Below are 12,583 nucleotides of genomic sequence, written 5' to 3' on the forward strand. Positions count from 1 at the left end.
GTTTAAAGCATATCATGCTAGAACAATGCCAATTTTTTTTTTTTTATTTATTATTTATTTATATGAAATCCAATTTTCATTTAAGTCATGCAAACATTTATCACAATCTCATCAAATGTGTTCGGAAAGTGACTAAACAAAACAAGATTCAAAATAAGAAAGAAATTTAAATTTTTTTTTTATTTTTAATTTTAAGAAAAACCAAGTTTACTTGCTAAACTCCAATACCCCCAAACCTAGAAATGAGCATTGTCCTCAATGTTTAAAAATTAGCCACAAACAATGTCATAACAAGAAATGAAAGGTACTAAAGTAAATATAAATCACAAAACACACTTGAATTAAAATACACAAATAAAATAAAATAAAATAAATAAAAATAAAAATTACAAAACAAACAAACAAACAAATAAATAAATAACGAAACAGTAAAACACTCAAAACAGTAAGCCCTAAACAGACAGTCTTACGCAAACTAAAACCCAAACGTTTGAAAGCCCAACCCCAAAGAAAGTTAACTCACTTTGAAACCAAAACAATGGTGAAAACCCGACCCACAATGAAATCCAAAGGCCACACGTTTTAATTTTAATTTTTTCTTAAAAAGATAAAACGTGAATTATGAGCGCAAAGCGGGATTTCTAAAAAGGGGGAATGTGGTCCCTGATGTCGTCTCATGGATAGTCATGGGCAGACTGAGCGAGACACGTGTTGACAGATAGAAGCGCCGCAGATTTCACAAGCAGAAATTACGGGCTCATGGAAAGGCGCGAAGGCTTTACTGAACGCGTCCGTTCAGAAAAGACATGTTGTGATAAATGAGTTGGGTATGGTTGGAAAGCGAGAAGCTTGTGGGACTCGAGGAATGCTGGAGATTCAGAAATGCTTAGACGCTGCAATGGCTAGGGTTTGTCAAAGACTATGTATATAAGAAGGAAAAAGATGGGGATAAAAACAAAACCACAAACTCAGAAACACAAATCAAGAAAAACTTGTGGCGTAGATTCAGCTGCACCAAAATGGATTAAGCTGCATCCTCAACTTGTGATACTCGCAAGTGCACGAACCGTTGGTAGTTTAGCGTATGTAAGTGCGAGGTCGATCCCACGAGGATTGGTGATTGAATGATTCAATTCATTTTCCCTACACAAAACAGAAATGAAAAAGAAGGGAAATAAATAAAACAAGAAAGAAAGAAAATAACTAACTCAAGTAGATAAGTTCCCAAGTTCAATTAGATTAACGGATTGATTCTAGCTAAAGTATGATTAAGCCATGGTGTTTGGTCATAACCTTGTGTTCCTAATTCCCTAATTTGATCATTTGTTGTCTAACCTAAAATTAAGCATTAGGAACCCATTAAGCATAGAAGAACAATTTAAACAACCAAGCATGTATCTAATCCCTGTTGTCGAATGTCCATACATACTCTTCCTATTCATAGTTCAATTCGAATTAAAGCATGGTGTATACTCTTAATTCAAACCAAGATAGCTAACATGCAAGCCTAAATGGTGATCAATCATTCAAACTAGCATATTAACTTATAAGCATAATGAATAAGAACATGAACCATAATTGAAACTTGGAAACTAATCAAACTTGAAACTAAAGAAAAGAATTTACATAACAATGAAAATTAAAGTAGAACTTGGAAAGACTTAAAGAGAAAATTTCAGCAAAAAGATCTCATTATAACAATTGAAAACTAGAAAGAGAAACTAAGAGAATTTGAGGGAGAGAAGGGAAGGGAGCTCTAGAGAAGTGTTTGAGAGCTCCCCCCCTTGGGGTGTGTTTACAAGCTTAGAGAACTTCCCTATTTATAGGCCTAGGGGAAGTGAAAATCTGAATTCAATATGGCTAATGCATACAACACTTGTTTTATAAAATCTGAAATGGTTGATGCACTTGTATTAGAAAATCTAAATTGGGTGATGCACTTGTATTAGAAAATCTTGAATTGGTTGATGCACTTCACCAATAGATCCCACCAGCAGCCCTAGCTCATCTTCATGTCACCATGACCAAGCTTCCAACCAGAAATGATAGCTCATACCTAGCTCACCATGACCAAGCATCCAACCAGCACATGCTGAGGTCAGCATGACCAGCAACTTCAATTGCTTACAACTTGGGCTTCTCTTAATCAAATTAGGACTTTAAGCACTCGAAATTGAAGTTCAGAATGTCTTCTTTCCAGCCATATGTTATTTGGGCCAATCCAAGGTCGGAGGAAGAAGTTAAGGCCGAAACAAATTGCTAACTCATTTTCCGCGCTGATAAGATCCATCCTGAGCATGGTTCTGTGTTTGCTAGGTAACGGACTCCAGATTTATCCAATGGGGCTGAAGTTTGGATATGTTATAGTACACACCAATTGGAACAACTTTCATGAAGAATGTGGCCTCATCCGAGCTGTGTAGGTTGCTGAAACAAAGCTTGTAATATGACCTACGGAACTGGACTGGCAGGGGGCTGTAGCCAAAATGAGTTTGTCTTTTAAGCTCTTCATCCATTCATCCAAATTAGGCTTTAACATGCTTGAATTGCATGAATTATGCTCTCTTGCTCTATTTGCCTACAAAACACACAAAGGGAGGCAAATAACTTAGAAATCTAAGAAACTAAGCAAAAGAAGTAAGTAAATAGGGCATGTATATGTATGAAATTATGAGCTTAACAATGATCTGCAAAAGCAACACAAAAAGCAACCCCCAGCCAGCTGGTGCATGATTCTGGAGGTAGCTCCACATTTAGTGAATGTCCCTCACTTTGAACATTGAACCACTCTGAAATTTCACTTCCGGGGAATACAATATACTTATCGTACAAATCTGGATACATTCCCTGCATCAAAAGAACCATTACATATTATGCAAGGGATTTGTAGGTAATGTGGTATAAGAATATTTCCCTTGCACCCGAGATTCTAGGTTCAATTCCCCACCTCCCCCAATATAGTTTCTGCCATTATTATATTCAGAGAGAGAGAGAGAGTGTGTGTGTGTGTGTACCTTAGTGGCCAATTTCATTATTGTTGAAATTATTCTAGCACTCCAGCCTTCATCTTCAACCAATCTAAAGCAATTAACAGCACTGAAAGTAAAATCATACAAATTGGCGAATCTGCTGCTCAACTTTGATGGATATGACAACCTCTTTAAGCTAGTACAATCATTTACATTTACGTGTAATTCGTTATTTGATGGAAGATCTGGCAGTAGTTGAAGCCTTTTGCACCTCTCCAAGTTAAAACACCAAAGCTGAGAAAGGGATCTAATGCTTGCAGGAAGGCTCACAAAATTGTTTCCTCTAAGATATAACTCTCGTAAAGAGGACAAGCAACCGATATCATTGGGGATATCCCCTTCACTTAGATCACAATCACTTAGATCCAATTCCAATAAAGAGCATAAACGATTAAGAGAAGACAACACCAAGCCCCAAGGCTGAGGGCGAGGCTCAGGACTCTTTCTAATTCCAAATAAGCCAGCAAGGCCTGACCAGCGCCTTGGTTTAGCAATTGACCCACGTAAAGATAGTAACTTGAGGTTTTTCATCATAACAAGCGGCTCTTTTAAAACAGTTCCCGCCAAGTCAAGATACTCTAAAGCCTCCATCTCCCCCGGGAGTTTGTCAAGTTTTGAGCATCCGGATATGCAGAGCGTATCAAGAGACTTCAAATTACAAATCGCACTCGGGAAGAGCCAAGAGACTTTTGCAGTCACATAGATCCAGTACAATGAGGCCAACCAGACATTCAATTGATGAAGGTATTTCCTCAATAGCAGTTCCATCTAAAAAAAGCATTGACAATTTTGTCATTTGTCTTGCAAACTGTGGAATCTTTTTCACTTTTGAGCAGCCACGAAGACTAAAATATTCAAGAGAATCCATTTTTACCTCACTTGGGAGATTCTTAATACTTTTACAGTTACTGAAATCCAAAGTTCTAAGCCTTTTGAGGACTGCAATGGATGGGTGGATCTCAACTAAATTCCTACAGCCCTCAAGGTTCAACTTCTCAAGCTTTGGTAGACCTGTGAAATCTGGGGTACTGGTTAATTTATCAGAGTAACTAACATCCATATATTTCAGGTTGGGGAAGTCCTGTATAAAATACATAGAAAATGGTAGGATAATAATTATCTTCCAGAAACTTCAACTTGATTCAAAAAAATTTTTAAACAAATTGATAAAGGGATATATTAAATAATCTTACCTTTGTTCCGTCCCAAAGCCGAACAAGTTTTCCATGATGCAGACTAAGTTCAGTAAGTGAATTCAGTTGAAAACTTGGTGGGAGAAACTTGGAAGGATACCAACTCCAATGGATACTTCTTAAGGAATGTGGCAGAAAGTTTGGGCATGATGAAAAGATCAAATTATCAAATTCGATAAACCTTAGTCCATGCATACTAGAGAAGGCTTCACATTTCCAGTCCACCTCTTCTAATTTGAGCAAACGCAAGACTATGGCTTCAATTGCTCCCGTTCCCTAATAATTAAGAAATTAAGAAAATTTAGTGAATTTCAGACTCAAGTCCAATATCGTATTAAAAGAAATAATATTTTATTCCAGACCTGGTATTTCTACATAATTTCTTACCGTATTGTTCATGAATACATGAGAAATGTCATTGTGAAGCCACAACCGACTGCGTTCACCAGGCTCTTTAGACTCTTGACCAACAATTTCCCATGCCATTTCTTGCATCAAGTCATGCATCTCCATGATGTCGATTGAAAAAGGATCATGAAATTTCTCAATAGTTAACATAGATTTCTCAACAAGAACATGTATGCCCTTACGACTGGAAATGTTGCGGGTATGGTCCAGTATTTGAATTACTTGCTCCTTGCCCTTCCCCTTATGAAAGCATGCAACGTCAAGAAAAATCATTTTCTCCATCTTGTTTAATCCATCATAACTTATTTTGAGAGGATCAAATATTTTTGAATCTAGGCATTTCTCTATTTGATCCAGTGCACTAATCCATACATCTTGACCTTCGTTATACAATGAACATCCTAAAACTTTAAGGGCTAATGGAAGGCCTTTGGCATAATTTAGGAAACGCTTAGACAATTCCAGAAAACCTTCCTCAGGTTGATCTTTCCTAAAGGCATTCAGACTGAAGAGCTCAAGAGCTTCATCATCACTCAATCCCTCAACTTTATATGATATGTCTATACCATGCTCAACTAGCAAACGTTCATTTCTAGTTGTAATGATGATTCTACTCCCCATACCAAACCAGTCTTTCTTTCCAACTAATATTTCTAGTTGATTTAATTGATCCACATCATCAAGAATGAGCAGAACCTTTTTGTTGTGTAAGCATTTCTTAGTGAAAAAGGTTCCCCACAGTTCATCCCAAACTTGTTTAATCTCTTCCTTCAAGACTGGGAAAAGAAGTTGTTTTTGAAGGTCAACTAGAGTACGATGTTTTGCATAAACCTCTCTAACATTAGCAAGAAAACTGCTGACTTCAAAATGATGGGAAATTCTCTCAAATACTAGTTCAGCAATGGTTGTCTTCCCAATTCCACCCATCCCTGTTATCCCTATAAAGCGATCATCATTTGCATCAGTTGCTAGTAGTATACCCAGTCGCTCAAGGCCAGAATTCATTCCGACTAACTTATGTGGATAATTTGACAAGGTGAGTGAAGGATGCACTTTCCTCCACACACATTTGACGATGTCCTCAATAAGCTCTCTTTCACACCTACAAGGATGAAGAGTAAAATAACCACAAGGCATATATATATAACAAGGTTAGGTAAAGTATATAGCTCGTTAAGGCATGGGAAAGTTGTTCATGGATACTTACTTAAAATTCTTTGAATCCCACCCACAAAGATTGGCCACTTTTGTTAAATCAGCTTTCCACTGCTCCACCTTCTTTTTGGTAATTAACTTTTCTTTATGCTCAGTGAAGGCCTCTGCAAAACTCCCGGTTTGATTTCGTACTTGAGAGGGATCCACACCATAAAAAATTGGCAAAATTGTGTCCCTGGCTTCCATGCATTCCACAACTTTTGTAAGCTCATCCAGGCACCAGGTGGAAGAAGCATAGTTTGGTGAGAGAACAATGATGGCAAGCTGCGATTCTTCAATCGCACGCAAGAGCTCTGGAGAAATACTTGTCCCTCTTTCAAGATCTCGGTTGTCCTTGAAGGTTTTAATTGCCTGCCAGTAGTCCAGTTCGTGGTATAAATGGGATATAAAACCCTTGCGGGTATCTTCACCCCTGAAACTCAAAAACACATCGTGTTTCCAACGAGGAGTTGATTGTTCAGAGGCTCTTTGGGTGCTGCTCAAGGCCATTGGAAAGTGCTTCCTCCGGGAAATCTGCTGCTGCAAAGTGCAAACACCTGATGAGAACAAGCAATTCGCCAAATCTTTAAACTCCAACGGCCAGTTTTATTTTACCTTTTTTGTTGGTAATTTGGTTAGTGAAAAGTTATTAAACAACAGAAGAACAAGCTAGCTAGCTACAAGGAAAAGGGAGTTGGAAAACTCGTCGTAAGCACACAGTTTTTCTTGTTAGTGTCGTTCAAACATGCTACAATGTCTCCCATTTTGTCTTTTCTTACGTTAACTATTTGGGTGGGAATCCTGAGGAATTCTTACAGAAAGCTTCCTTCTTTGTTTTTAGATGTCATATGGTTAGCTTTGTCTAAAAGCATTTTGCCATTATCTGGTTTCAGCACAATTTACATTCAATCTTGTCCATGTGAAAAGTTAAAGAACAACTTGCAACACATAACTCATGTTGTCAACAAAAATATATCTTGGTTAATTTTCAATATTTTACGTTGTTTTCAAATTTACCATTACAGTTACGAATACTCTCATTGCACTACCAAGTCAAGAAGCATTACTATCACTACTCTTATTGATCTCTCCAAGCAATTCAAGGAGTTCATGCATGTTAGTTGCTCTGCTTCTAGTGGCTCTTCAATTCACATTGTTGACAGATGGAGATTCAAGACATTGTTGACAGAAGGGGACTGCTTCATGTGCTCTTCATCAGAAGATTCAAGTATCAACCGCAGCTTCTCTTGCATCCAATTATGCCTTTGCAATTCTTTTAGCTTCATGTTGTCACTATCTGCATATAAAGTAAAATACTCAGAGTTTCTTTTGCCTCTCCTTCTGTGTTATTCTCTCTTCCCTCATGAACTAACCACCTCTCCTTTCCTTTCCTGATTTTATATGTTTACATTAAACAATAGCAGACATGATGAAATCCTAATGGCTGCTGCAAAATCCAACATCAGCTCTAATTGTAAAAGATCGATCAATGGATTCCATATTTCCACTTACCAAACTTTAACTTACCAAAGTTTCCTTCCTCATTTTAATACATCAAGTTTGCTGTCGAGAATTGAAGTAGCAAACTAATCTAATTTCTAAGCTTCTGCTTACGCCTAAACTACATACAAATTTTCTTATTGAGTTCGCCATTAGCCTAGCTGTGAGTCTATATAGCACATAACTATAGGGCTAGCATAACTTAATGCTTTACATAAACAAAATGGCACACCAAAGCAATTGCCTTTAACCACTCAGTTTAACTCTCTAGGAAGGAAAAACCAATTAGCCTATGACCCAGTCCTCATGAGAGCTAAATAAGCAATTAGCCTACAACCCACAAGCATTATGGCCAAAGCAACCGCTGCACTTATTTGTCCACTAAGCCCAACATGTTTTATACTTGGGAAATCTCTAACCAAGCAAAGCCCACTATCACATGGGTAAGTGTCATTTTCATTGTATTGAGACCCCAGCAAGAGCTTGTATGAGTAGTTAATGATGGAGATGTATTTGATCCAAGCAATGAAAGCAGGAATATGTTGAACAAAGAAACCTCCAGCTAGCAGAAATGACACCATGAGGACTGATGCAAGTACTGTGGCCTTTTTTTGGTCCATTACCAGAGCCCCAAGAGCAAGCCCCATGCCTTGAGCCACTAACACACTGAGTAGCAGAACAAGCAAGGTGTGGAAAAAGTGTCCTGCTGTGGGTTTGAGCCCTGCCATCCAATATGTTATGGTGACAAATAGGGTTGGAAGGGCAAGCTCCATAGGGAGATCAGCAACAATCCTTGATATGAAATATGAGGAGAGCATGAATGTGCCTGATGATCTTTCCTTTTCAAGCATCTTGCGCTCTTGAGGGAAGGTGAAAATTGCTTGGAGCAGAGGGAAAAACCCCCAAAATTCAGACATAAAGAAGAGAAGCCCAGTCTGCATATATAACCGAAAAAGATTCTCAAAGTTGTTAAAATGGGTTATGTTTGAGGAGCTAGGATGTCTTTGTAAATTCTTATCCAGAAAAAAATTTCTTCTGCATGCTGAAACTTAGGCATTCCATTAAGTGATACTTTATGTCATGCTTGGCATAAACCCAATAGCCTATATCTTCAACTATTGTGCCAAACCCAGAAAAAGGAAACAAATCATACCCTCTGAACGGTATGAATCATTGTTTTTTACCAGATTAATAAACCAGATTATCTATGTGACAAGTGAAGTATCAATCAGTCATTAGTCATAATAATTGATAATATGTCCCTTTTAATACTAGTCTAATGATATTAGCACTAATTATATTAGACTTTTGATTGAATCTGTCCCATGAAAATGCATATTGAAATTCCCCATGTAACCAAAAAAAAGAAAATGCACATTGCAAATGCTAGAAAAAGGGAGAGGAAGGAAGTGTATGTTACCCGATCCTGCAAGTGGGAAATATTTGACTGCCACCATATTAGCCCAGCAAGAAGAGCCACCACCACAACCTGGTTAATCTGGCTACCAGAGAAGGACTCGTGCCTCCTCTCTTTCAGTCCTCTCCTAAGCAACACAGAGAATTGCTGCCACCAAGTAGTGGGCCATTTCGCAAAGTTCTTGTCTTCTGATCCATCTTGAAAATGGCTGGAGTTGGTTTCTTGAAGTTGCTCCCCTTGAAGTTGAGCTTTCAAATTATATAAACGGTTGTGCTTATAGGCCAAGGCTAGGCTCTGCTTCACCTTGCTTTTGTTTTCATGCGATCCATTAGGTGCCAGACCTGCACTACATATAAAATGCAACAAAAATTACTCACACAAACAATTTCACAAACATCTAATATACACTTGTAGACACACTGGCATGCACCATGACGCACTTGTAGGGTAATCAAAAAGTAAAACTAACATCTAATATACACTTCACACTAAAATCCTATATATAGCAAACATGGCACAAAAGAATAATGAAAAAGTAAAACTATAGCCAAAAAAATCACACAAAATTACAATATGGATGATAATTAATGCATTGTTCATGAATTTTGAATAAGAATAAATTCCCCAAGCATCTCTGACAATGCTACAAACATTTCCAAGACAATTTTGGGGTTTCTAATCCCCAAACATAAGAATAAATTCTCAGGTTTTAGCCTAGTGAAAAAGGTCATTGACTTGCAAAGCATAGGTCTCAAGTTTGAAGTCCTATGACATCTTGGTTGTGTGTGTGTGTGAAACCCTTATTTTTTTTAGTTTAGACTATCGCATGTACTAAAAACAAAATAGTAAATTCTCAGTGGTCCAAAATTGAATTTCCTAGAAATTTATTCAACACTTTGGAAGTTCGAACAGTAATTAACAATGGCCCAAAGTCAAGGATGTCATTGCACGAAGAGATGGGCCTAAGTTACATGCAATTACTGAACCCATGACCCATAACCCATGCTTGCATAAATCTCAGGATTTTGACAGCTGAAATAAAAAATGAAGCTACTAATTATTAAAAAAGAAACATACCATTGGCAAGGTCCAATAGAAAATCCGCAGGATTCATAGCTACCAATGGGACAAAGCCAATGCCCGAAAAATAGTCCATGACCTCCGATACTTTTCCGAAATACAAACAATTCCCTTCCGATAACAACACCACCTTATGAAACATGTAGAAAATCCTACTTGAAGGTTGATGTATGGCCATCACAATTGTTCTTCCTCCACCTGCCAAATCGCACAATGCCGACACAATCTGCTGCGCCGTCGTCGAATCAAGTCCCGACGTGGGCTCATCCAAGAAGAGCAAGCTAGGGTTTACGAGTAATTCTTGGCCTATGCTAACCCTTCTTCTCTCCCCACCCGAAACACCCCTCAAGAACTCACCCCCAACAACGCTGTTCTTGCACTTGGTTAACTCCAGTTGTATAATCACGGCCTCAGCTTGCATAGCCTTCTTGGCTTTCGATAGCGTGTTGGGCAAGCGAAGAAGGGCTGTGTAGAACAGGGTTTCGGTGACCGTCAAGTGGGGGTAGAGAAAGTCGTCTTGGGTTACAAAGCCGGTGTTTCTTTTCATTGCGTTTGAGAATGGTTTGTTGTTGTAGGTTATGGCGCCGCTGAGTCGACCGCCTAGCCGGCCTCCGAGTGCAGTTAGGAGAGTCGTTTTGCCGCTCCCGGAGGGGCCGAGCATGGCGAGGATTTCCCCCGGTTGAACGAGTCCCGAGACACCATTTAAGATCACTTTCTCTTCGTTCTTGGTACTATTCTTCTGTTTGATCTTGTAAACCACGTCTTCAAACTGCGTAAATGTGATTTAGTTTTTTTAAATAAAAAAAAAAGTGAGAGAAGACACCATTTTTCTACATATATGTACCTTCAATGTGACGGGTCGAATGGCTTTCTTGAAGATAGCTGGAGCTTCAGTAGCAGTTTGAATCTCTAAATCCAACATTTCTTGCTCCATGCTTGCGTGATGTTGAGGTCTCTCTTTCCCTCTCTCCATTAAAGCTAAAACCCTCCCTCTCCCAGTGGCAGCCAAGAACAACAACAAAACAACAACAACAACAACAACAAAAAACCTCTACGCCGCCCAGCCAGCCACATCTTAGGCTGTGTGACATCTAGAGAGCCAGCCAGCCGCATATGTTCCCATGTAGACAATAAAATTGTATAAAAACTTCTTTTTCTCTACTAGGAAAGTTTAAAAGCCAACCCTCATTAAATATTAGTTACTCACTCTTCTAGTTGCTTTTTTTACCCCTTATCTGATTTTTTTTTTTTTCCTTTTTTTTTTCCCTCATCAGGTATTTTTTTAAAAAAAAATTTCTTTCCAACGTTTTCTTCTCATATATTGTATCTTCATGCCTTTTTTTGTCATCATTATATAGAAGAGGATGCTTCTGTTCGTGCTATTAATAAGTTTCCTTTATTTATATAGTTACTCTTTGTGCATGCATGATTACGACTTTCAGCTGGATTTTTTCATCTTTGGTTTCGATTTACTAATCCAACAACAATCTCATGTGTATTTTTTTTTATGTCAAATTCACTTCTACAGTTGAGTTTATTAGGTAAATTCCGTCCAACCGGCTTTCAAATTCTGAATTTGCCACTACTCTCCTTCACAATAAAAAAAACCACTCTTTTTTGGAGTTACATCACTGAAAGAGAATTTCAAATTTAATAGCCGATCTCTCTCTCTCTCTCTAAGCTAAAACTCTCACTCTCCCTCACAATCAAAAGCCACTCTCGCTTTTGGAGTTACAGCTATATCCAATTTAATAGTTGTTCAATCATAATATAGTTTATCAATATTCTCACGTTGTCCTCTTTGGTTTTGCAATTAGAAAAAAAAGGGATATGCGGTATTACTAAGTAATATCCTGTCAACACTTTGAAAATAAAGTTAACCATTGTTGGACTCCTGCTAAACAAGAAACTAAGGATCCACTGAAAGCAATTCTAACTCCATACACAAATAATGACAATTAAATGATAACAATTCCGTTGATAAAAGCAAAGCCATATCGTTGATAAAAGCAATTCCGTTGATAACAATTCGGTTGATGTCGGCCAGAATGACGCACGCAAGCAGCAGAACAAGCTTACATCATCAAATAATAAAATACTCAAGCTTTTGTTCTTGTTTGCAAGGAAACCAACACAAATTCTAGACGCCACCAGCCTTACATTACCGCCACCGCCAACAGACAGCATAGGCCGGTCTTTCTTCTCTTTGTTTCTTATTGGTCTAAGCAATTTGTGATCACCCCACCAAATTCATTTTCTTGTATTATTTTTTTAATAATTTTATATTATTTACAGAATAAATGTTTTACAAAAGGGCCATTTTAGCCACTTTCGCTTGTTACAAACATATCAAGTAACGAAACCCTTTTAAGCCTTCTGATTCTGGTGACACTTTCACATACAGACTCTTATTTCACTTAAAAATTTCACAAACATAATTATGTTTGTCTTAATTGCAATAATTTATGAGTTTTCGGAGTTGAATCTGATTTAGAATAATTATTTAAATATTTTTACCCATCACCGAAAAACAGAAGAAGAAATTGCAGAACATTGAGCTTCAGACAAAGAAAAATGGAGATGTGGGATGAAGAAATGAGAAACCATACAAGCTCGTGGGTTTTAAACGCCCATTACCAAAAATGAGGGCAACAATGTGGTTGTGGGTTGTGGGTTTTTTCCTCTAACATATATACTGAAGGGCAAGAAAGGTATTTCACACATTAATTATGGAAACATTGACAGCCATATGCGTAAAATTC

The 12,583-nt window shown here is 37.8% G+C and overlaps 1 protein-coding gene and 1 pseudogene across 2 annotated transcripts; both read right to left on the bottom strand.

Annotated features, from left to right (window-relative positions):
* Window positions 1-1,962: 1,962 nt before the first annotated feature.
* Window positions 1,963-6,440, bottom strand: LOC110754183 (TMV resistance protein N-like; annotated as a pseudogene). Its single transcript, XR_015826276.1, has 5 exons — window positions 5,838-6,440; window positions 4,610-5,732; window positions 4,223-4,498; window positions 3,015-4,110; window positions 1,963-2,847 (listed from the first exon to the last, which is right to left on the bottom strand). The product of XR_015826276.1 is annotated as a TMV resistance protein N-like (transcript).
* Window positions 6,441-6,858: 418 nt separating this feature from the next.
* On the bottom strand, window positions 6,859-10,803 carry LOC110754182 (ABC transporter G family member 9-like). The gene is made up of 4 exons (XM_088245425.1): window positions 10,666-10,803; window positions 9,815-10,590; window positions 8,745-9,087; window positions 6,859-8,259 (listed from the first exon to the last, which is right to left on the bottom strand). The coding sequence occupies exons 1-4, from the start codon at window positions 10,792-10,794 to the stop codon at window positions 7,615-7,617; spliced, it is 1,893 nt and encodes a 630-aa protein (XP_088101551.1). The 5' UTR covers window positions 10,795-10,803; the 3' UTR covers window positions 6,859-7,614.
* Window positions 10,804-12,583: the final 1,780 nt, after the last annotated feature.

This window comes from Prunus avium, chromosome 8 (genome assembly GCF_965620075.1).
Source record: "Prunus avium chromosome 8, drPruAviu1.hap1.1, whole genome shotgun sequence".
Taxonomy (NCBI): Eukaryota; Viridiplantae; Streptophyta; class Magnoliopsida; order Rosales; family Rosaceae; genus Prunus; species Prunus avium.